This window comes from Neodiprion pinetum, chromosome 7 (assembly GCF_021155775.2).
Source record: "Neodiprion pinetum isolate iyNeoPine1 chromosome 7, iyNeoPine1.2, whole genome shotgun sequence".
Classification (NCBI taxonomy): Eukaryota; Metazoa; Arthropoda; class Insecta; order Hymenoptera; family Diprionidae; genus Neodiprion; species Neodiprion pinetum.
In genome coordinates, this window is record NC_060238.1 from 9,981,251 (window position 1) to 10,006,534 (window position 25,284).

Consider the following 25,284-nt stretch of genomic DNA (forward strand, 5'->3'; position numbering starts at 1 on the left):
AAACACAAATCGTTACTCGGGGATTTTGGGGGATGCCATATTCAATATTAATAGAAACTCCTACGATTTATCATTTAAATAAAGTGTTATTTTCATAATTTGTGATTTTTCACTTTCTCCATTACATTTCCCGTAGAGCAACCGGAAGCAATTTGTTTATAATACACTTCTCGCAAAAATTAAGGGAACAACAAAATTTTCGCCATTTTTTGGTGATTTTCAACAGGCTGTATTTCAGTGAAAAATGGTCGTGCAAGAAATAAAAAAACAAAGCTTTTGAAGCTTGAAGACTCTAGTTTTTGAATTTTTTGGTTAAAAATTTTTCGAAGCACTATTAGCCATGCAATCCTTGGATAAAGCACGAAGAAAAAATTTTCAAAATTTTTTACATTTTTTTTTTCGCTCTACGGGCATGGAAAAATTTTTCCGAGCTAAACCAATACATAGGTCGCATAGCCTGTTTATTCAGCTTTAAGATGCTTTTTTTTAAACCTCGATACGACCATTTGTCTTCGAGATATCGAATTTTGAATGCCAAAGGATCCTTTTTCACTCAACTGCCGATATCTCTGGAACTACTGGTCGCACAGCGAGCCGAAGGGCAGTTTCTTTTTCTGCAGAAAATTTCCTACAAAAATCTGTCAAGGTTGATGTCAAAAAAAATTTTTTTCCACCTGTAGCGTTAACGTGAAAAAAGAGCAAAAAAATGCCATTTTGCCTTTTTTTGGATAATCGACTGTATCTTCGTCAATATTGGGGGAAGAGCTTAGGTTAGAAGAAAATTTTACAGCCTAATGTACCCCTAAGGTCCCTCTAAATCGGTAGATCGATCGGTTCAGCGGTTTTCCTGGACCGATTGATTGAAATTTTGACAAAATTAAGAGAACAAGGTTCCTTAAGAAACAAAAACCTTGTTCCCTTGATTTTTTCAAAATTTCAATCAATCGGTCCAGGAAAACCGCTGAACCGATCGATCTACCGATTTAGGGGGACCTTTGGGGTACATTAGGCTGTAAAATTTTCTTCTAGCCTAAGCTTTCCCCCCAATATTGACGAAGATACAGTCGATTATCCAAAAATTCCTTAAGAAACAAAAACCTTGTTCCCTTAATTTTTTCAAAATTTCAATCAATCGGTCCAGGAAAACCGCTGAACCGATTGATGTACCGATTTAGGGGGACCTTTGGGGTACATTAGGCTGTAAAATTTTCTTCTAACCTAAGCTTTCCCCCCAATATTGACGAAGATACAGTCGATTATCCAAAAAAAGGCAAAATGGCATTTTTTTGCTGTTTTTTCACGTTAACGCTACAGGTGGAAAAAAATTTTTTTTGACATCAACCTTGACAGATTTTTGTAGGAAATTTTCTGCAGAAAAAGAAACTGCCCTTCGGCTCGCTGTGCGACCAGTAGTTCCAGAGATATCGGCAGTTGAGTGAAAAAGGATCCTTTGGCATTCAAAATTCGATATCTCGAAGACAAATGGTCGTATCGAGGTTTAAAAAAAAGCATCTTAAAGCTGAATAAACAGGCTATGCGACCTATGTATTGGTTTAGCTCGGAAAAATTTTTCCATGCCCGTAGAGCGAAAAAAAAATGTAAAAAATTTTGAAAATTTTTTCTTCGTGCATTATCCAAGAATTGCATGGCTAATAGTGCTTCGAAAAATTTTTAACCAAAAAATTCAAAAACTAGAGTCTTCAAGCTTCAAAAGCTTTGTTTTTTTATTTCTTGCACGACCATTTTTCACTGAAATACAGCCTGTTGAAAATCACAAAAAAATTGCGAAAATTTTGTTGTTCCCTTAATTTTTGCGAAAAGTATATATGTAATATGATTCAAGATTAAATTAAAATGTTTATAATTTATACCCCCCGATAATTCTAATGCCAGACTTGAATTCGGCATCCCCGAAAACCCCCGAGTAACGATTTCCAAGCGATTTTTCCGAATTTCCTGTCGTTCTCATAATATTGCAAGTAATTATGCAATTGCAAAATGCATTTTTCGAAGAATGGCCCCACCAAACGATATAGACTTTTTTCCTGGGACCTTCCTGAACACAATGCAGAAAACCGCATCTTGATATCTGCTGTCTCCAAAAATTTCTTTATTCCGGCTGATTTTGATCTAAATGCCCTGGACTAATAAGATGCTTCAACTCGACGCTGCAAGACTACCTCCAATTCACCGATAGCGGTAATAGCAGAGCATTATCAAAACTTTATCACCTCCGTCATCAACAATCACCAACTTACCCCAAACAAGTTTCTACACCTGGTATTTTAAGCACTACTTTTTCTCTCCTTCAATTATTCTATATTTTCTACCTCTAGCTACCGACATTGCCATATATGTTGCTGCACGTATATTTACCCCTTATTCATCAAACAAAAAATCCACGCCAAAATAGTGACTTCTTTCAACGTATATCTTATATTTCATTATATTCTTATATTCAGTCTCGTCTATTAATTAAGTCTTAAACTTACAAGGAGAGTATCAGGCGTTCCGATCACGGATTCTGTTCAAACTCGCAAGAGTGTTTCCTTGGTTCTAAAAATGAAGCCCCTCATGATCAGTACCATCTAATGGGGCCTTTCGTCGCAAGGTACCATTCATAAACTGACACAAAATACCATTTTCGACGAATTTATCAGGCCTTCGGTACTGCTCTGGACTGATCCAGCAAACTTGGATATATCAGTGAAACTTTCTGAGTAGACCATGAAAATTGATATTTCATGCGATAACTCACTATATTTGACCCTTATTGCTCTGCGAGGCCAACGTATTGGTGAATATCGTGAGCTTTACTGAAAACATCTGCGGAGTAAAACGACATCGTAACATTAGATTGCTCGTGTATGCCCACGATATTCTGACTAAAAAAGCATCCATAGCTTCGGTTTTAACTCGCTGGGAAATAACATTTGATAATATTCCATGAAATTTACTGCTTACTATTTCAATGCCCACATCGAAAACACATGGAAACATCTGCTAACAATTACAAATTATTAATTTTGGTATACAATTGGCTGAAACTTCCATCACAACGGATTCTACATCACTTTGATTGCCGCAGCTAGACGGACGGATACTACACATGAGCGAAGTAAAGCAAACCATACAAGGGTTTATATTACATATCGCCTTATTGGAATACATACAGTGTTGGCTGGCATGTAAATTAAATAACGCAATGAGACAAGACGTTAATATGGCAGTTTGCTTTTATTTGCTTTGAAGTGCCTTCAAAAACCGAGATTTGTTCTTTACACTTATTATTATTTATTAAAATACCCAAAAGGTTCCTATCTTTAATACTATTTTTCCATTTACGAAGATTAACCCTTTCGGCCTGATCGGTGACTATAGTCACCCAACGCCCGACGCTCGCTCTGTCCGAGCGGTGACTATAGTCACCCAACGCCTGACGCTCGCTCTGTACGAGCGGTGACCATGGTAACCCAACATTTGACGCTCGTTATGTACGAACGGTGACCATGGTAACCCAACATTATGTTATAATTTTTTTAAGCATTTTTTTTACGAGCGACTGCACTCGCTCTGCGTAAGATAGCGTGGTATTGTGCGTCTGACGGGCGCTTGCAGTTGTTCCGCAAGTACAGACGCTTGCCGCGACTGCTCGGTCAGCGGGGACGGCGCGACGTAGAATGCGTCCGTAGCGAAAGGGTTAAATATCTCCGATTTCATCTTGGGTAATACATTCACAAGCTCATTTACTATCCAGTTCAATATTCTGAGCAACGACCTTCGAAATTCTGCAAATAAACACGAGAGATCGATTTTTCAGTAAAACTATGTTGGTACTTACGTTATAACTACTTTCATAACAAATATAAAAAATTTATGTTTTTAATAAATACTTTCAAAGAATTCTGTTCATGTAATGCAATGGTGTTATTTCGATATAATTATGAATTTTTGGTTAGGTTACGGCTTCTAATCAGAGAATTGTGTGTCACAGCTCAATACAGAAATTACGAAATGTTAGAAAATAAGGAGTAACAATAATCTATTCACCATCGATTTTCACTCACAAGGCCAGCTTTAATATAGCGATTCTGACAGATCCACTGAGACATCTCAATCGGTACACAACAGACGATGTTGGTAAGGTAGCACGCTATTCCAGTCAGTAGCCTAGTCATAGTGGGCTGTTAGCGAAAGCTCATAAGGGGGATTACGTTCTATGTTCATTTATAAATTTATGCGCTAGTTTTATGACAACCTTTTTCTTCTACTTTTTGTTCATAATAACACGCCGTAATTTACGAAGCGCAACGAGCGACGAAATGTCTATCAGATGGAACAGAGCATAAGAGGCTTCATTCTTAGAGCCAAGGAAACACTCCTGCAAGTTTGAGCAGAATCCGTGATCCGGAGGCCTGATCCTCTCCTTGTTAGTCTGAATTTATATCGGACACGATATATCAGATGGAGAAAAAAACAAATTTCAATGTGGCTTACGTGTCACAGAACTAGGTTTCAGACCTTTTGCTAAAACTACCTACCTTCCAGCAGTTAATTCATTACAGATTAGATCACAACGCCTGAACACTCATCAGTTTCGAAAAACAACATATTTCTATTCTTGTCGATTTTATAAAGATTCTACCAAGACATATTGATACTGCCTAAGCTGAGAAACAAAATGATAATATGCAATACCCTCCTAGTCTAATATTACCCTCACGTTTTCCTAATCTAAATTACGATAACAGCTCAAAATGTCACTAACCTAGCTTAAATGAGAGAAAAGTCTTTTCACCCATACTAATTGTCGTCTTACAAGTCAGCTATAAAGACCATAATGTCAGCCGTATAAATTCTACACAAGGTCAGTGTACTCTCAAACGCGGTAGTAGTTGAGCTCAAGATGTAACCGTAGCCATCTCCCATGACGACATTTATCGTACAGTGACTGCATCTGACCACGATAGCCATGTTTCACGTGATAAAAACATTCTAAAAACTTAATACTTTAACGGCCATATATTCCATCTTTTTTCGAATTACTGAACTATTAGAAAAAAAATTTTGCTTTATTAATAATGCCGTCGCCACATCCTCCCCCGTTCTTCGCGTAGAACTTTTTTTACTTTTCCAGCCTGCTCTATACCTGCAATCGCAACGTCTAATTGCTTCTTCATTTCTGGTCCATAGTAACATTGTGCCACCACCCCTCTCTACCATTAATGAGAACTGCAACCACCCTAGTACATAAGAGTATCACGCCAGCAAAATCTGCCCTTGCCAGTAAGCAATCCTTCACCCACATATCCCCATAAAATTAATTACTTATATTACCCCATAGATTTAATTCCTTGTATTGATCTGCGAGCTTTAACTGGCTCGTCGCACAAACGGGAAATAGTGAGAGCATAGTGGAGAGTAGAGGAATGATGTACCTGACAGAATCGGATCCGACCAAACCGGAAGTCTACTATAGAATGCAATTGAATAATTGATTCTATTCGCGAGCTGTCCGTTTATTTCTATTAATGTATTTCACTGCTTCACTGCCGATTTCACTGCTGCGCAAGCACAACGGCGAAAAATTTGAAATGCTGCGCATCACAACGATGCGCAAACACGTTCCAGAAGATTCTGCACTATGTTGATGAGTATGGCATCACTACTTTTATACCGATTCCAATCATTTCTTTTGAAATAAACAATTTTGAAACAATACCCGACAATTTACTCTACCTCACCATCATTCCATCCCGTGCGTACCCTATCGACGGTCAAGGTCTAGCGTAAAAGCAAACTCTTTTCTTTGGAATGTTCTGCGAACTGGCTACAATCGACCTTTTTTGTTCATGCAGCAATCTTCTTCGAAAGAATCAAAAACCTTACATTCCCCCCTCCCATAACTCGTGGTCCCCGGTGTGATATCAATCAACTCACATACCCAAGACAATGTTTACGCGATGCCGTTAGTTAGCAAAAAAGCGAGAGCTTTCATAAAGGACGAAAACAACGGCAAGTCTATAACCGAACTTATTGTTCTCAGAACGAAATTGTATTCGATTAAAGTATCAGGTGAAAGCACAGATAAACAGCGAGTCAACAGAGGCAGACCATCTACTTTGAAAAAAATTACTTTAACCCTTTCGTGCATCAACTTTTTCTTACATGCAATTCACTTGCAATTTTGCATGCACGGGCTTTTGGGTTCGGATCCAATATGGCGGGCAGACAAAAACAACTTGAATTTTTTTTCTTAATTCTGTAAGATTTTTTGGTATGTATTAAGCTTCTGTAAAAATTGTCATTCGGATTTCATGGTAGATTGGCAGAAAATGCTTTATTTCGTGGGAAAGAACGAGTTTCCATTTGTTTACATGAGTTACTTTTCAAAAGAAAAAAAAAAAAATTTTATATTTTCTTTAGACTTAGAAATATTTCAGGGACTGTGGGACCAAAAAAACTCGGTAGTTTTTACAAAAACAGTAGTTTAATAAATAAAAAAATCTTTAAAAAAAAAGATGGGACGCTAAACGACCCTGCGTGAATTAAAGGGGGTTAAACGATTATCTGCTATACACTTTCATTATCGGAATTCAGTGAGAAGTCAAAATGTGATTTGAAGTTTGGAACTGTAACGTGGCATTTTTAATGCCCGTTACAAACGACTCCTTGAACCCTAACCGAAACGAAAAGTAGAGACTGCGGTATCAATTGATGAAGTATCCAAGATTCCGAGGGGGCGAATAACGAGGTTGAAATTAGTAACAACGTTATCGTAACGAAAACATTGGAAAAAATCACTAGTTTCTTACTTTTACAATGATTTTAAAGGCACTAAGATTACAAAATATAAGTATATTTTATTTTATTACGGTTTACTTAATTTCAAACAGTTCCAAAATCGCAAAATAACAGCTTTTCCTCATTATCAGCATGAATCGTCAAGTTTACGTTACTAACTTCAACATAGTAGCGAATAAGATATTTCAGAGTTTTTGTTTCTTTTATTTTCGAGTATGATGGCACAATTTTATGGAACGATGGATAGCGACGATTTTAAAAGATGTCGAAGCTACGGAAGGGAAGCCAACGAAGATCCCTGCATCGCGGTCCAAGGCGACATCAATTCCCGCTAGTGGCCGGAGAGCCACAGCCTTTTCTCCGCTTTCTCCGCCAATAGCTGGCTACTGGACTTGCGAAGAATCAACTAGCGACGAAGAATGACCGCCCGCGCTATTATGTAGCTACGCGGCTGATGAAATTGCAATCCAGGGTTAAGTTCGGCGTCCCGACGTTCCAGCAAATGTGCGTCAGATTACGCAATCGACGAAATTGATGGAAAATCAATTGTTACGGATTCTTGCGGGCATGAAGACACGTAGCAGGGGCCGCAGTGATCCGTGTTGCGGCAGTTTGAGAAATTTTCATATCACTCTAGTTCTGACGATCGCGTAATAGACACGTTCTATGCTCTTCGATAACGAGTTTATTTTTTTTACAATTACGAACTATCGATGACGAAAGACTTCGAAAAACTGGATGCTTTTTGTAGTAGCTGCAGAACGGTAAGCGCGGCTTAATTTCTCACGATCGAATTTCGAAAGTAATGAAGTAACGACTTGCCAAATAACGGATAGGCATTTTAGATTTGCGATGTCGATAACTGCTGGAAATTCGCTGGCCGATCTTCTTGCTTGGTGACCGTAGCCTGAGTCCCGCGTTATCAAGGAAAGAAAATTTAATTTTCTAAAATATTTTGAGTAGATTGAAGAATGAAGAAAGTTTAGTCGAAATTCTGGTCAGGTAAATGGAAGAATTTAATTGTTGGGAAAACGAACATGTTTGCGTTTTCGACGTTTCGGCCGGGTCCTGCCGGCCATCCTCAGGCTATAATAATTACAAAATGTTTCAGAAAACAATTCTAATTGGAACACTAACATAGTCTCTGTCACCTCCTGGTCACCTCCTGGTCACTAATACTTCACAAATATTTTGAGTAGAGCCACGGTTCCGAATTAAGTCTTTTTCGTGTAATTTTAGTACAATTCGAATTCCGTTGTAGGAGGTCGAGTCGTGGTATCACGTTTCGCAGTGTCGCGTCTCGAATAGGTTGTGAATTGCCGTAATTGACTGTTCGAAATAGACAATGGATTACTTAATTAGTAATTTTGAGAAAATGTAGCATTTGAATACGTTGCGACTGCGTTTAGTTGAGTCTGAACTCGTGATTTATGATTAAGTTTACTGTTACGATTTGAGTCTTACTCGTTTCGATTTAGTTGACGGTTACAATAAGAATTTTGTGGTGTCAAATTTCAGACATATCAATTTGTGATTGAATACGATTGACTTTAGGTTGTGTTGACTCATTGTCAATTGATGTTTCCGTTTTGTTATATTTGAGTTTGAGTAAAGATTGAGGTTACAAATAATTTCTGTTCAATTTTCGTTTTGGCTTGAGATTAAATTAAGTTGCATGTCTAGTGCTACGCCTCGACGTACTTTTTTCAAAATTGTTTACCTTCCCCGACTTTCCGTGTGGTAGTGCTGACTTAACGTTAATCTAGCACCACCGCCATTTTTTAGACTTTTTTTGCAGAGCAGAAAATACGGTATTTTGCCACTAATTAGCCTAAAAATAACCTAAAATTATGGTGTAGTCCGTTTTTTGATTTTCTAACGTAGTGGTGCCAGCTTAACGTAGGTAAAAAACCTATCTCAATTGTTAAATTCATTACGGGTGCGACAATGTTGAAGTGAAGTCACCATTTTTCATCTGTGGAAGAACATATGAAAAAAGGAATTTCATGCCCCCAAAAAATAATATTTCGATATTTCGATATTTCGAATTTAGCTGACCACTTGTTGCTGATCTTGCTTCGTGTTTTCGCAAATGGAATGTAACTAGCCGTATTAAGCTGGAACCGCCACATTATAAAATCGAAAAATCCTCTATGGAATAATTAAGGGCTAATTAAAGGCAAATTAAATGCTCTATTTTCGAATTAAATGCTTTGCGTTTTTTAAAAGAAACTTGTGGCGGTGCCAGCTCGAGATAAACCTGGAACCGCCACACCTAAAAAAACGGGAACGAGGTCAAATTTCTAAAAAGTGTGAAGGTCATAATTAAAGACTGATTAAAGGCTCCAGGAACAAGTATTTCATTAAAATATATATTATATATAAATTAAAATATAAGATATATATATATAAATATAGAATATATATAAATATTAAAATATATACTATATATATTCACCCCCAAACAGCTTCAAAAGTTCCATTTATGTATAAAAATACGCCTGTTAAAATTTCAGCTCTTATTAATATTATGAGGGTGCGCACCGTACTTTTCTTTTTTTCATCAGAATAACGTGTACGTAATAGAGTTCGTCGCTGAGGCACATTGGAGACTATGTATCTATATATCTGGCATGTTTAAGTGTGTATAATACACGACTTATTTTAACCTAATTAGAACGGCAGAATAACTCGGGCAAAATGCTTTTTGCCCCTTCTTATTTTTATAACTAGCTTACGATGCGTCGTACAGAAAATTTACAAACAAATTTTCGTAGAGAATTGAACGCTCTACAAAAAAAGGTCTCTTATTATTTTTCGATAAATTCACTCGTTGAAACGTTATTCGAGGTCAAAAGTCAATAAGAATGAAAACAACTTTTGAAAGAGTAGATTTATCAGAAAATAATAAGATATCTTTTCTTGAACAGCGTTCCATTCTCTACAAAAATATGTCGGTGGATTTTCTGTACGTCGCCGCATCGTTAGCTGCTGACAAAAATCAGAATGAGCAAATACTTTTCTCCATATATTTTTATGGAAAATAGAAAAGTGCGATGCACAACCTTTTAATGTTAAGATTGAGAGCTCAAATTTTGAAAGACGTATTTTCGTACCGAAATGAAACTTTTCAACTTGTTTGGAAGTAAAATAAAATTTTTTTTTCTTATTAAAGTGCCTTGTTATACATTCAAAATAGTTGTGAAATTGATTTTTCGATATTATTATGAATTTAACTTATAGATAAGACCTCAAGAAACAAGAAGATATTTTTCCAGTATTTTGGGTATTATAAAGTTTCAACTGGTTAATGTGCCGTGAATGCAAACGGCTCATGGTTACCTGTGGTGAGGTACGAAAAAACAGAGTATGGTTTCAGGTTGAGGGCTTACAACGCTATACAGCACATGATGTGAATATACGATATATTGTCGATTAATGTTCACACCACGGAAGAAAAGTTAAAAATGGCAATATTGATTATTTCAAGAAATCTTGCAATTGAATTATTTCCCGAGATGTGCGGTGCTGTGATAGCCAACATCACAGTCGTCTCCACGCAATTCTCAGTCTACTGAAATCATACATGCTGAGAATACCAATAGCTATTTTGTTGAATAAAAATGATTTTTTCCTACCAATGAGATTTAATATTAACAATGTGTACTATAGGCAATTACTGGCGAATAAAATTGAAAATTTTTTGATACATAATGGAATTTAACACAGGTCATTTAAATGAATTCACTCCAAGCGCTTAGGCATTGACAAGCTTTTTTTGATAATTGTCGATATACCCTTTGTTCGCCTGCATTTTTGTGATCATTATTGAATCATATTTTATTATTAATATTTTTATTATTAATTATCACTGATTTACGATTCTGATTCATGGGTGAATTCAATTCAATGGATCGGGGGCGATAACGTCGGAAATGAACCGAGTCAAGGTAGAGTGAAACATTGTTTGGATAACGGTGACTGGCTTAGACAGGCAGAACACATTATTGCAACAAATTTGTGAGCGATAAACTTTTCGACAATGTTGACACTTGATCAAATAGCACTCCATATTTATGCATCAGCATGAAGTTACGGACAATACCAGAAATTACTCTATTTAAAATAGTCTCGGGAATCATGGATTGAAAAGAGGTATCATGATTCCTGATAGCGACGAAGTATAGTAAACTATGAATAGAACGTTTTCGTCTCTTGAGCACCCGATGTAAGAATGTATGTAGATGAATATTAACATGTAGGAATCTTACGCTTCCGGTGGAAAACCACGTAAGACGAGCAAAGCCGTCCAATAAATGATATGCGGATGTGCATATCATTAAGTTTTTAATTATAGTTAACTATACTGGCAAACGGTCCCGTGAAACATGAATTATTTTTTAGTACTAACAGAACAGAATAATCGGTTTGATCGTTGACAAAACATGGGTGAAATCAACTAAATACTGAAAAATTTGGTGTATCCTGAAATTCACTCAAATTTCTCTGCTGATTTTTGTAGGGCTTGTGATGTTGAAAATTTTTCCGTTGTCAGAGACAATTCAATAATGCATTGTTTTGGAGTGATCGAAATCTGGAAATTGAAATGGATTTCCTCAAGACTTGTATGTATTTTCTGAAACACAGACTTTTGAAATCTGCAGCGGAAAGCCTATGATTATGAAATTGACGTAACGCCTTTAAAAACCCTCTAACTTGTTCCGTCCACGAGTTACACTGATTTTTCGAGTATTGAGGTGGTTTTCACCCCTTGGGGGAGGAGAATTTAATTCGCACGGGTGGTTGGTTAAGAGCCTTTAATTCTAGAGTAATTTTGACGCCTCTAGAAAGCCTGTAACTTGTTCCGTCAAAGAGTTACACTGATTTTCCGAGTTTTGAAGTGGTTTCCATCCCTTGGGGGTGGAGCAGTTAGTTTAAGCGGGTGATATTCCAGGAGCTTTCAATTCCAGAGTAATTTTGACGCCTATACGAACTCTATAACTTGTTCCGTCCAAGAGTTACACCGAATTTAAGAGTTTGAGGGGTGTTCTTGTCTAAGGGTGGTTCTCAGAAAATGTTTTATCCATGGATTCCCGGAGCCTTTAATTAGTCTTTAATTATGACCTTCACACTTTTTAGAAATTTGACCTCGTTCCCGTTTTGTTTAGGTGTGGCGGTTCCAGGTTTATCTCGAGCTGGCACCGCCACAGGTTTCTTTTAAAAAAAGGAAAGCATTTAATTCGAAAATAGAGCATTTAATTAGCCTTTAATTAGCCCTTAATTATTCCATAGAAGATTTTTCGATTTTATAATGTGGCGGTTCCAGCTTGCGGTTCTCTCTGAAGAATGTCTTGATATTGTTTTTCGAAGCCATTGTTTGTAAATTATCATAAACAATTGTAACGAGCAAATATTAAGAAAAAAAAAATTTGTTTCACGTGTTTTTTCTCATTTTTTTCCTTCTCTAGGCACAATCTAACCCTATTCTATACAAACTATAAGTATAAGTATCGATGAATTTGTACACAGTAGTCAGGTGCCCCCAACATTCTTGAAGGATCAGTCACCTGTCTGCATTTAGTGAACGCAGCGACAAAGACATGGGACCTTCTTGATATTTAACAGAAAACTATTCACAAAACATCATTAGCCGGAGTGCGTTTAGATTTTTTGAATCAAGTTTAAGGGGGATGGGTACATTAGAATAACAAAATTTCATGTATATGTTCATGTTTTTCCCCCCATTTTCATGAAGCTCAGATCTTTCTTTAACCCCTTCCCAAGTACAAGGTCAAACGCGTCTCACTTTATGATGAGAGACATTTGTTACCAGGATACCATTAGTCCAGGAAATAAAGCCGAACAAAGGTCTTTTTATGACACAAATTCAGGATGGATGAGACCTATATATTCTTATTAGTCCGGTCAATTTAGACCAAAAGATAGGGGTGAGGTTACAATAATTCACACTTGGCTGAAAATTGGTAGGGTTGTTCAAAACACTGTTATAAATGAAATGTGAAAAGTCCTCATCGATCCGACACCTGGAAAAAAATTTACTCGGGTTCAAAGGTCACAAAAACGGGTTTTTCGCGATTTTCAGCAAAACGGTAAGTTTTATCATAAAATTAGCCCAGACAACAATTGTAGATCAGATAATTAACTATAAAAAATATCCAAATACTTTTTTTCCTAAGAGCCACTGTTTTAAAGATATAACGATTCAAAAAGTCGAAAGCGTTGTAATCGTCATAATATGCACACGTTTCCACGGCACCTTTGAGGTAGTGTACTTAGCACGGTTTTTTTACTGTGGTTTCCCCGGTAGGTCTATTCCACTGCTCTGTTGTGATTCTGTTTAATTCGAAACTATTGAATAATTAAATATATTGGCAAGCGTTGAAAATGATAAAAGGGGTGTGAATTAAAAAAAAAAAAAAAAAGTAAAGTTTATCCATCGGAATCATAATTGTCTGAAACTTCTGCTTCCTCTTCTCCTTGTTCTTCTTTTTCTTCTTGTTCTTCTTCTTCTCCTTGTTTATCTTCTTCATCCTGGGTGCAAGTAAATTGCCCCAATAACGACACATCGCATGACTCTTCGTTAGCATCAAATGAATCTTCAATTGTTGGTAATTCAACATTGGAGCATGACAGACCTTGACAATTTGTACATGCTACAGAACAAAACAGTCCAACTTTTTTGCAACCACATTTAGCACTACATCCCTTTTTGCAGTTGCAAAAAATTGTGTTTAGCAGTTTTTCTGGCGCAGGTGGGAGTAAAGTTTGAACTGGCTCTAATGAATTGTCGACCAACTTCCAACCCCATCTTTTGGGTCTAGCTGATAACCAAGCCACACTTGAACTAGGTAATATACCCGAAAAAGATGTTTATGAGCAGCCGCTGAGGTTGGAGGAAGACAAGCTAACTGCACTTCTTTTTTATTTCGAGTATTTTTAACGAAACATGCATATCGTAACTTATCTAAGCACGTAATTTTTTTAGGAGCTCCATACATGGAGAGAAAAAAACGAATTCCGTTGGTGATAACTTCTTGTGGAGTTGAATTACTCTTTTTAAAAACTTCAGCACATTGAACTAAATCTTGTTTTTCAAACATTTTAAAAACAGTTGTTTTATTTACCCCTCCTGAAAAATGCAGATGTCGTATCATAGCCAGTTATTGCATGTAAAAATAGTGCATGATTTGACACTTTGCAATAGTAGATAAACTTTCTTATGAATATATTAACAATTGATGTTGAGCTTTTCCAGGTTAAAAAAATAAAAAATAGTTTTTTCGATTGAAGTTCGAGCAGTGAGTAATACGAGTAAGTCTACATCTTCACCTACGACAATAGTTGTATTTGTTAAATTGAATTGCTCTATTGCTGTTTCAATTATCATTACATCAGCATCATTATTAGCTTGTTTTACCAATATATTTTTAGCAGTAAACTTTTCTTTCAACATTGCAATGAACCGAGATTTGTTGTGAGTATTTGCAAGAAATTTCTGTTGACTGGTAGAAACTGTCATAGATTGATCAAATAAAATATCAGAAGATGAAGATGTTGCTGAAGTTGAATGGGAGACAGATGTTGCTCAAGGTTACACTGGCGTATAAAATGAGGGACTGGGTTTCTTTTCACTCGAAATTCTCATATTTATAATATTTTATATGTGTAAGTTACACTGACCGATAGAACGATATTTTCACTTGTATTACAGCTTCAGTGATGTATACATATACGTGTTGTACTTATACATATTATGACGATTACAATTCTTTCAACTTTTTGAATCGTTATATCTCTAAAACGGTGGCTGTTAGGAAAAAAGTAATTATACATTTTTTATAGATAATTATCTGATCTACAATTTTTGTTTGAGCTAATTTTATGATAAAACTTACCGTTTTGCTGAAAATCGTGAAAAACCCGTTTTTGTGACCTTTGACCCCGAGTAAATTTTTTTCCAGGTGTCGGATCGATGAGGACTTTTCACATTTCATTGATAACAGTGTTTTGAACAATCCTGCCAATTTTCAGCCAAGTTTGAATTATTGTAACCTTGGATGTCTAAATTGACCGGACTATATAGAGCTGATGGGCGTGATGAAGGCCTGTGTTTCCGAGCACGATTTTGTTGGCGAAAAAACAAAAAAAAATGCGGAGCGTTCAAAGTTGGTGAAACGATGTTTTTGAGCGATAGCGAGGAAACTATTGATCTGAGAGAAAAAAAGTTTTTCAAGAATTTATAACTATTGAAAAGACGAACAATTTGGCCGGTCACAAATTGAAATTTACTAATTTGTTCTCTTGCAAAGTAATAAAAACCTGATAAAACGACCATTTCTACAATAACGAATAATTTATCCAATAATGCATGTACATCTTTGAAAGTCTCGTAATATATATCTCTTGGTAGATCGGAGAAAAGCTATTTATTATTAAAAACCCAACTTTTCTTGCACGGAATTTCCGAGCTGAAATATTATCGAGAAGCAACAAAACTGGAAAAATATTAATCCCAAAGAGTCCCACTATCATGTACACTATGAGACAAAACAATTTTTTATTATTAAGTGGCTGTAAAATGACTCTAAAAATGGAGTACGCTTTTTACTCGCAAACAAATGGAATTACTCCGCCAATTTTCATGTTACAGAATCAGTATTAGCTTTATTGAAAAGCTGTTATTTTTACACGGATTTATAAAAAAAAAAATTCGTTCAAAGTTAATCAGGGGGGGGGAGATAATTTTTTTTCAATAATTATTGCAGCTGCTCTTTTAAACATAGAGAGCTAAAATTTGGGTACAGTATAGAAAAAGACTCTTACTAACCGTCATAAAATTTTCGAAGACATTACTCATGAATGGACTGTTCATTTTTGCGGTTAATTCACGGTCAAGACGTGTGGACGCGTATGGCGACGGAGTGGGGGACATCCATCTCCGCCTGGGCGGCGCTTGCGCTGAAGGTGAATTCGCGGGTTCAAATTCCCCGAACTTGGAATATCTCTTGATGACAATGAACGTAACGAGATGTTTTTTTTTCAATCTCGGCTAGCTTTTTTCGTTGATCGTGAATTTGTTATGAACATCTCAAAAAATATATTTTTGAACCTCGAAATTTGTTTATTAATTTTTCATTTTACTCATATTTAATCAATTTTCGGATTTAATGTGAATTGCCTTTCATCGTTATAAAGTTCCTCTATGAGTTTACCGAAAAAAATCGACTCAATGAAAAATATATTGTTTCCGAAGCATGGATCATCTGGAATAAATACGAAACGTATTTACGTTTGAACATGGCGTATTTAATACAACAAACGGTTATAAAAAGTACCGAAGCAAAAAATACAAACGTCAAAAGCCCTTGAAATTGAGGCATACGTAAATACGTTTCGTATTTATTCCAGAGGTTCTGTCCTTTATAATCCGATTTTTCCGCAAAACGTAATTACCCGTGCTCCGGAAACAATATATTTTTCATTGAGTCGATTTTTTTCGGTAAACTCATAGAGGAACTTTATAACGATGAAAGGCAATTCACATTAAATCCGAAAATTGATTAAATATAAGTAAAATGAAAAATTAATAAACAAATTTCGAGGTTCAAAAATATTTTTTTCCAGATGTTCATAACAAATTCACGATCAACGAAAAAAGCTAGCCGAGATTGAAAAAAAAAACATCTCGTTACGTTCATTGTCATCAAGAGATATTCCAAGTTCGTGGAATTTGAACCCGCGAATTCACCTTCAGCGCAAGCGCCGCCCAGGCGGAGATGGATGTCCCCCACTCCGTCGCCATACGCGGCCACACGTCTTGACCGTGAATTAACCGCAAAAATGAACAGTCCATTCATGAGTAATGTCTTCGAAAATTTTATGACGGTTAGTAAGAGTCTTTTTCTATACTGTACCCAAATTTTAGCTCTCTATGTTTAAAAGAGCAGCTGCAATAATTATTGAAAAAAAATTATCTCCCCCCCCGCCCCTGATTAACTTTGAGCGAATTTTTTTTTTATAAATCCGTGTAAAAATAACAGCTTTTCAATAATGCTAATACTGATTCTGTAACATGAAAATTGGCGGAGTAATTCCGTTTGTTTGCGAGTAAAAAGCGTACTCCCTTTTTGGAGTCATTTTACACCCACTTAATTGTAAAAAATCGTTTTGTCTCATAGTGTACATAATAGTGGGACTCTTCGGGATTAATATTTTTTCAGTTTTGTTGCTCCTCGATAATATGTCAGCCCGGAATTCCGTTCAAAAAAAATCGGGTTTTTAATAACAAATAGCTTTTCCCAAAAAGTATTAATCCGATCGAGCTCCGGTTTTGTAAATATTTTTAGTATACCAAGAGACATATATTACGAGACTTTCAAAGACGTACATGCATTATTGGATAAATTATTCGTTATTGTAGAAATGGTCATTTTAGCAGGTTTTTATTACTTGGCAAGAGAACAAATGAGTAAATTTTAATTTGTGACCGGCCAAGTTATTCGTCTTTTTATACCTATAAATTCTTACCAAACTTTTTTTTCTCCCAGATCAATAGTTTCCTCGCTATCGCTCGAAAACATCGTTTCACCAACTTTGAACGCCACGCATTTTTTTTTTTTTTGCCAACAAAATCGTGGTCGGCTACACATAGGCCTTCATCGCAGCCATTAGCTCTATAAGAATATATAGGTCTCATCCGTCCTGAATTTGTGTCATGCAAAAATGCTTCATTTCCTGAACTACATGGCAACCGCTGTAAATAACGCAAATGTTTTAGTAGGGGAGCCCAAGAGGCTAAATGGTAAGTCACTTGAGCGCTGCGAGAACCTATTGGATCATAAAGATTAGATACTAAAAAGAAAAAAAGTTCATATGATATATGCTCTTTTACTGCCAGGGGAAGTAGGTACTAATTTTCAAAAATGTAAAAAAAATTTATTATAAAGAAATACTCGAGTGCGTTAGAGATTAATATCGTATACGCCCTATGTGCTTCCGGTAACAGAGAAGTATTAATCTGCCGGCTTACAAGTCGGGGGTGGCAGCACGAAGGGGTAGAAAATAAAAAAAAAAAAAATTATTTAAGCTCATCAGATATTCAGGGGGAATGTTAAGTGACCTCTAAAAGGTATCCTATTCAAAAGACTGACGATTTGGATGCAGTCAGAACTTACAGCCGATTTTTGAAAATGTAAAAAAAAAAATAGTGACCTTGAAATACTCAAGCTCATCAGATTTATATGCAGACAGTTCAGCTCGATGTCCTTGTTGTGCTAACCTATAATCTGATAATTATGTGGAGGAATTTCATTGTTCTGACAGCTTAAGGTAGTACCGTGACATGTAAAGGACACCAATAGTCAATGGCTGTTGTTTTCTTTCTCACTCACTAGTGCTCTCTTTCTTTACCGACTATCGCTCACTTACTTCCACTCACGTGAATCATCGCAAGTCACCAACTTTAAAAATTATTTACAAAAAAATAAATACTGCTTGTTTATGTTTTTTTTGAAAAAAATTACTTGTTATATCCTCAATTAATAATTCTCAGTTTTTGAAAACAATCCTAAGAAAAATATGGCTGTTATTAAATAAAATAACTTTTAACTTTTTTAAAACACAATAAACAAACCAAAGCGTCACAAATCTACGAACACGACCGCGTTGTATTGTGATCAGCTGAGATGGCATCATGGCCGCAGAAAGTAGTGGGGGGACGGTGCGAGAGAGTGAGAAATAGTGAAAGAGTGAGAAGGGGAGAGAGGCGCGGAGTGGGAAATACGTAGTTCTCAGCACTTGCACGTACCTCACTTTATCAATAATTTTAGCTTTTTTACGTTGTAGAAACCGTCAGATTATATTATATCCGTAATTTTTACATGATTTCCTTCAAATTAAAAAAAAAAATAACCGCGCTCGAATACTTCCAGGTGACGTTTTTTTTTTGCAAACTAATTACTCGCTTATTCTCTTATATCATGATCAAATCGTCTGAATATTGAAATTGACGCTTTTTTCCATGTAATTAACTTACCTTCTATTAATCTGACGAGCTCGAATTAATTTGAGGATCGATTTTTTTTTACTAATCTGATTGGCTACCCTAGACGCACCCTTGTATATTAAAGGTTCATATATGGTGGTCGTTCATAACAGGGTGCAAGGTTTCCTCCCTTATATTGTTCTGTCGGGCTTAAATAAAACCCAAAATCCCCTCTTGGGCTCCCCTACTATTTTCTGCGTGAATAAATAAAGAAGAACGGGAGGCTGAGAATCTACTCAACAATGCTGAAGAACTGTTGTATAGACCAGGAATTACGGATTAGTGATGAATTAAAAAAAAAACGATGTTTTGACGCAATAAGCAATCCTGAAATTTTCAACGCGTTATTCTCGAAACCATAACACGATAACTATTTGACCGATTCACTCTAGATTTGGACAGCATGTGCTTCATTCCTTTGTCTTGGAATTCAGTCGGCCAGATTGTTGGTACATTCTTTTTCCATTTTTTTACTCGAATGATTGGGCAAAAAAGTGATGAATTAAGTTTTTTATTTTTATTTATACGGTGGCCATTTTTTTAAAATCAAAACCGTGTTTTACTGAAGTTCTAGTTTCATATCTTTGCTTCGAAATGACGTTTGGTTTTTTTTTTTTTCAAATCCGCCGTTTAGCCAGAAGGCTGTCCACCGCCAAAAAAAGGCTTTTCATTTAACCAACTCCCACGGGCACCATTTTCAATATTTTCTGATACACAAAATTTTTCATATATTGTACATACATACATTCACATAAATAAACTGATAGTACAAATGCAATAAAATCACAAAAAAATTGATGTCTTCTCGGTCTCTAATGTACATTCCCTCTCAAGTCTAAACCTCGTCAACAAGTCGCACGTCGAGAGGTAAGTAAGAAAAGTTGATACGCAGATCTAACAATTTATTTAAATATCGAGGTTAAACTTTTGAGGCAAGAAATCGAGTCTTCCGTATGTTCTTTTGCCCATGGAGGATTTGTAATTTTTTTTGCTAACATTGACATACCCATAATAAATTTAATAATTAAGACTTGCTTCTGAGGTTTTCATGGAAGCTGAGCGTTTTTGAAGTCTTTTTTCAAGCCGCCCTCACGGCCAAACTGTTCAAGTTAGAGAGGCGCCATCTGTAACTTTCCGGTGAAAGATTTTGTGTTCTACAAGTGATTTTATGCATTTTAGTCTACCTGTAGGTGTTTCAGAGTGTTCGCGTTGAAAGTACCCGCAATGTGAAAAATTTGCAGATTTACAAAGTTTTTAATTATTTTTCAAAAATATACCTAGCTACAATATACCCAACAACTCGGATTCTCATTACGTAAGATGGTATGAATATGCAAAGACATTTCAACGTAATATTGAATTTTGATACAATGTTAATTATTTCAGCCAGCTATCAGATTTATCTAAATTGCACTGCACCACCTTTCAAATTTTTTTCATCAATCTGTTTTTTGACATAGGCTCTCTAATTGTAAAAAACAAGCCAAGTTTTTTATAACGAGCACTTGATGCGAAGAAAAAAATTTGAAACAGCTCAAAAGATATCACATTCAAGGTTTAAACTCATAGCTACAACAAACATGACCAAATCTCGTGATGATAATCTTGTGTCACGATTCTTTTGAGCAGTCCTAACACCAGATACATTATTAGTGCATAACGAGGTTAAGCTTGTTAACATTACGTAACAGTACATTTTTTTTAAATCATCATTTTAAGCTTTAGCGTCAGTCTAAACTGCTTCTTGCAAAATAAGTACATATCGCGTTATTTAAGAAGGTTGGTGAGCTTGGTGAGCCAAAAAACTACTTCTCACGAATAATATTACAAGAAAATCGAGCATTGAGTATTTATCAAAAATGTCAATACATTCGTAAGAGGTTTTTTTTCTTTTTTTGAACCATATGAAAATGAAAGATACTGCAATCATGAGGCAAAGCTTACATGTAATTTTTCATTTCAAATCGCTTCAAAATGAGAAAAATAGTGTTGTTTGATTTCACTCAGCAATAATTATTTTATTCACAAGACAATTTTCAAAAGTCTCACTAGAAAGCTTTTTATTCGCCACGTTGGTACTATTAAACCTTTAATTTTACAACATTACATCAATGCTAAATTTGATGATCAACAAAGAGTAACATTGAATTGGCTACCTAAAAAATATAGAATCTGTATGAGTGTTTTTGTTTAAAATAGTTTTCTGAATAAAATAAGCTATCATAGAATGAAATCAAACGAATCTAGTAGATTTATCGTAATATTGAAGCTATTTGAAAAGAAATATTGATTTTTAAACTTGTTTCATTATGGTATAGTTTATTTTCTAATTTCTTAAGAACACAATGTACCTTACAAACACATAAATTGATTGAATGCTCAAAATGCTACTATCTTGTAATAAAATCAATAAGAAGTATCAACAGTTTTTTGTTCATTAGCTTCCTAATGTCACAATGTATAATGCACCATAATTCATTCGATATCAAATTAGCAAATTAGCCATCCTATTTGAAATTGTCTTCTTACGTTACTATCATGTTCTTTAGCCTCACATTTTTTAAGCATCATGAATAAATAGATCACACCATTTTGATGAAACTTACTTGAGCGTGTGCGAAGGACTGAAACACTTCTTTATCAGCTTCACTCATTTCTGGTTCAATATCGTCGAAGAGCAGAGCAAATGCGATGCAACCGAACTGGCTAACTTGCTCCAGTTTCCTTTTTAAAGCAGCAATTTCTTTTGGACTAGAATAAGTAATATCTAAGCCAGGTGACAAGGCATAGTAAAAACTGATTCCACACTCCTTAGCTGCAGTTATAAGACCAGTTAAGTGCTCGGCTTCTTCGACTGTATATAAATCTCGCCAGTATGCACGATGTTTGTAATCGTCTTTTGGTGCATAGAGATATGAGTCCATTCCCCACTTTTTCATTCTGAAACCGAACAGGAACAGTTATTTGCTATATTTCAGAAACAAAGAAAATATGTCAAGCAGTATGTGAAATGTTTCCATTATAAAATCTAAAGATGTGATCGACAACACAATAAATTTATTCTGTTATTATCTTTCAATGATTGAAAAGACATTCTTACTTCTGGAATAAATCCTTTCTCTGTTCTGTTGTCCAAGGGCGGCCGTAGAATCCTAAAATAATGAGAATAGATGTAAATTTCAAGTCGATTGAACGCATCGGGCTGGGGTTAGGGTTGTAACAATAACATTATTGTGCCACATTCATCATTACTTAGCTCCACATAAGGTCAGAGAATACTGTCGTGGTTTGATTGAAAACTTCAGTGGTGATGTGGTATTCAAGGGGAAGTATCGGAAGATTATGAACAAATTGTTACCTTCAACAACGCCACATATGAAATTTCCATTCTTCGTGTTTGAATTATGGCTAGCTCCATTTGTCACCGCCATCGTGAAATACAAAATATGTTTTTGTTTCGATTTCCTGAGTTCGAAGTTTAAAATAAAATTCGAAACGTACAAACTCGACCTGCGTAGTAAAAAAACAAGGCAAAACCATAAGGTTTAACTTTCTACTTCAATTTAAACGTCACTGAGTTTGCATGGACACAACAGTACACAACGACAAGCTTTAATTATGTAAAAACTACACTCCGGTAAGACTTCGCCAAAAGTAGGATCGATTTCTATTCTCACGAATTGTTCACGATCGGTGGTACACTCGATACAGTAAAAACATGATAACTTTCTACCATATTGTCATAACGTTTTCACTGGCTTCACTCGATGCGCACTGAGTGCAAGTTTCCTAGAATTCCGCTTCTTATTAAGCTCCATATACTTTAGCCTCACATTAACACCCAGGTGGGCTAATATTTTTTGAACCCTTCCTTCGTCGTTTGTTGGTATTTAATAGTGAGTTCCCGACGTTTGATGGTGAATAGTTTAGTCGTTATTAATAAAACAAATTGGACTAGGGATTTCGCGTGACGTCAGCCCTTCATGATTGTATTTTGTGATCGAGCGCTATCTTTGCAGAATCGTTTGTTGGTATTTATTAGCGCTTGTCCAACCTTCAATAGTTTCCCAATTATCTGTGAATATTGGAAAAAATGGCCCAAAAATAAAAATAAGAGGACAGGGGCAGAATTCTGAACATCAAGTGAGTTCGAGTTAGTGAGTTCTACGGTTTTCCGCTCTCCATGCTATTATTATAGTCGATGGTTAATGAACATCACGGTCAGTACAGAGCTTATCGATGTTAAATATTATTACGAAGTGGCATATGCTGTTCATAGAGAGCGATAGCTAAGAAAGAAGAGAAAAATAGATGTTCTGACGTTTGTTTGTATTAATCATACATAACCTCTTATTCCTTCTCAAAAGGTTGGGTCAGCCCCACGGTCTTACATACAGGTCTGGAAACTCTGGTGGTGGGGGGCGACTCACTTCTTGAGTCCGCTTTCAATAATTCTTAGATTGGCCGCAAGGGTCGCTGTAACCTAGTAGGGTCACTCGTGTCACCTGTGAGCGACAGAGACAGAAAAAATTTCTCTCTGTTGGCGCAAGCGCGCTACAACCTAACCGGCCGTACTAGATAGTAGCGACAGCGACGCAGTGCCGATACTGTAAACTACAAATTGATTCAATGTGTGAGTCACTCCTAGCCACGGTCTTACACACGGAGTTTCCAGACCTGTATGTAAGACCGTGGTCAGCCCCCTGATACACGCTGCTAAAAGTGGTTCGCAAAATGTCCCTCAATTCTGTCACCGATTTCCACCACTAGTGGCGCTAATAGTTACCTGACGAGCCTGCGCGCGAGCCCACTGCTCGTATACTAAAAAATTGTACGCGTCTTGTCCCCGTTTTTTAGTTCCTCTACATGGCGCTAGTAGACTTCTGACACGCTCGCTGCCCTCGCTGACCGCGCGCAAGCTCGTCAGACAACTACTAGCGCCACTAGTGGTGGAGATTGGCGGCAGAATCGAGGGACATTATGCGAAACACTTTTAGCAGCTTGTGTCAGGGGGCTGCGGTTATGTATTGTGCAACATATAGGTTATTCGTGGTGTGAATCGAGAATAGATTATTTCAATTCTTAATCGCAGATAAATATAAAGTTTATGGCTGAAATGGCGCATTCGTGTGTTGTGCAGTGTTGGGGAAATAATCGTCCGGCACTTTTGAGTGGTAGGGGGTGTCACCGTTAGTGAGGCACACTGTCTTGTTTCCTATCTATCCGCTAGGGGCGCCATTGGCCCGGGGTATGATAGATATAGATATATACCGATAAGATAACCTGCTCATCGAAGTTTTTGACAGTTCATAACTCAGTGTAAAGTGTGTAAACAGTGGATCATCTCCACAAGATCTCAAACTGTCTCAAAAGTTGTGAGCCCTCGCTTGATGTTTATGGATTTTATTGACTTAAACATTTGAGGATTCCGTTAAAATAAAACAATTATCACGTCCGCCATGGAATGCTAGTAAACATCTCAATCATTTTTTATTCGCATCTTTCTTCATTTTTGAGTGTTATTCAGGATTGTTGATTCCGAAAAATCAGCTATTCGGATCTGATTTATGATTGGCTCACCCCGAGGGGGCAGCGCTGCAGACGGCGAAGACGAGAACCACGGTTTTGCCTCATTATCTGAGTCATTCCCCACCCTACTAGTTTCCGGACCTGTATGTAAGACCATGCTCCGAACATACTCAAAAGACCCATCATCTTTTCCCCGCGCAGATTCAACGTTACAACAATTAATCACCACAGATCTAGGGTATTTTGACGCCGTTGATACCGGATTTACTTGAGTCCAGTCCAGCGCAAGACAGAAATTTTTTTAGAAAGAGAAGCTGCACTCCTAGGCACACCATGGGTGCGTTCGTGGAGCACACCTACGCGCTTTGAGCGCTAACGCTTACGGACCCGTTCGACCCATGCATACTCACACCACGGCTGAGGGGCGATTTCATTTCGGTCACGATCGATGTTTATATACATATATATATGTCGGAGAAGAATTAAGAGGATGCATCATCAAGTGAATTCGAAACTTGAACTTTGAATGAGTCCGCCGTATCAAGCGTCAAACGTTATTCAACATGCTTTGAATATACAACAAACAAATGGTTTGTTTATAACAACGCTTGGATGAAATCGACAGTCACAGAAAAGCAAGCGAATTGACCGGACTTGTTGGGATCATCGCGCTTTTTACAATGAGCAATCCACGAAATGCAAATCCTATATCCTCTCCGCCTTCCCGAGGCTTCACCCCGACACATATATATATATATATACTGTAACGTGGCATTTTTGATGCCCGTTACAAGGGGCTCTTTGAACCCTGGGCGGAACCAAAATTTAGGAATTTCCGAAATTGAGTCGCGAAGTTTTTGGAAAAGAGCGCCAGGACTAGAGTCACG

General features: G+C 36.6%; 1 protein-coding gene across 2 annotated transcripts in view; it reads right to left on the bottom strand.

Annotated features, from left to right (window-relative positions):
• Positions 1-23,257, bottom strand: part of Oga (O-GlcNAcase) — a 184,571-nt gene extending 161,314 nt beyond the window's left edge. The window contains exons 1-3 of one of the 2 annotated variants that reach the window (XM_046633996.2): positions 22,227-23,257; positions 21,969-22,020; positions 21,475-21,808 (exon numbers count right to left, since the gene is read on the bottom strand). In XM_046633996.2, the coding sequence (XP_046489952.1) occupies positions 21,475-21,808; positions 21,969-22,020; positions 22,227-22,299 (459 nt within the window). In that variant the 5' untranslated portion in view covers positions 22,300-23,257. The remainder of the gene's footprint in view (positions 1-21,474; positions 21,809-21,968; positions 22,021-22,226) is intronic. The other variant, XM_046633995.2, reaches the window with a different exon arrangement.
• Between the last annotated feature and the right edge of the window lie 2,027 nt (positions 23,258-25,284).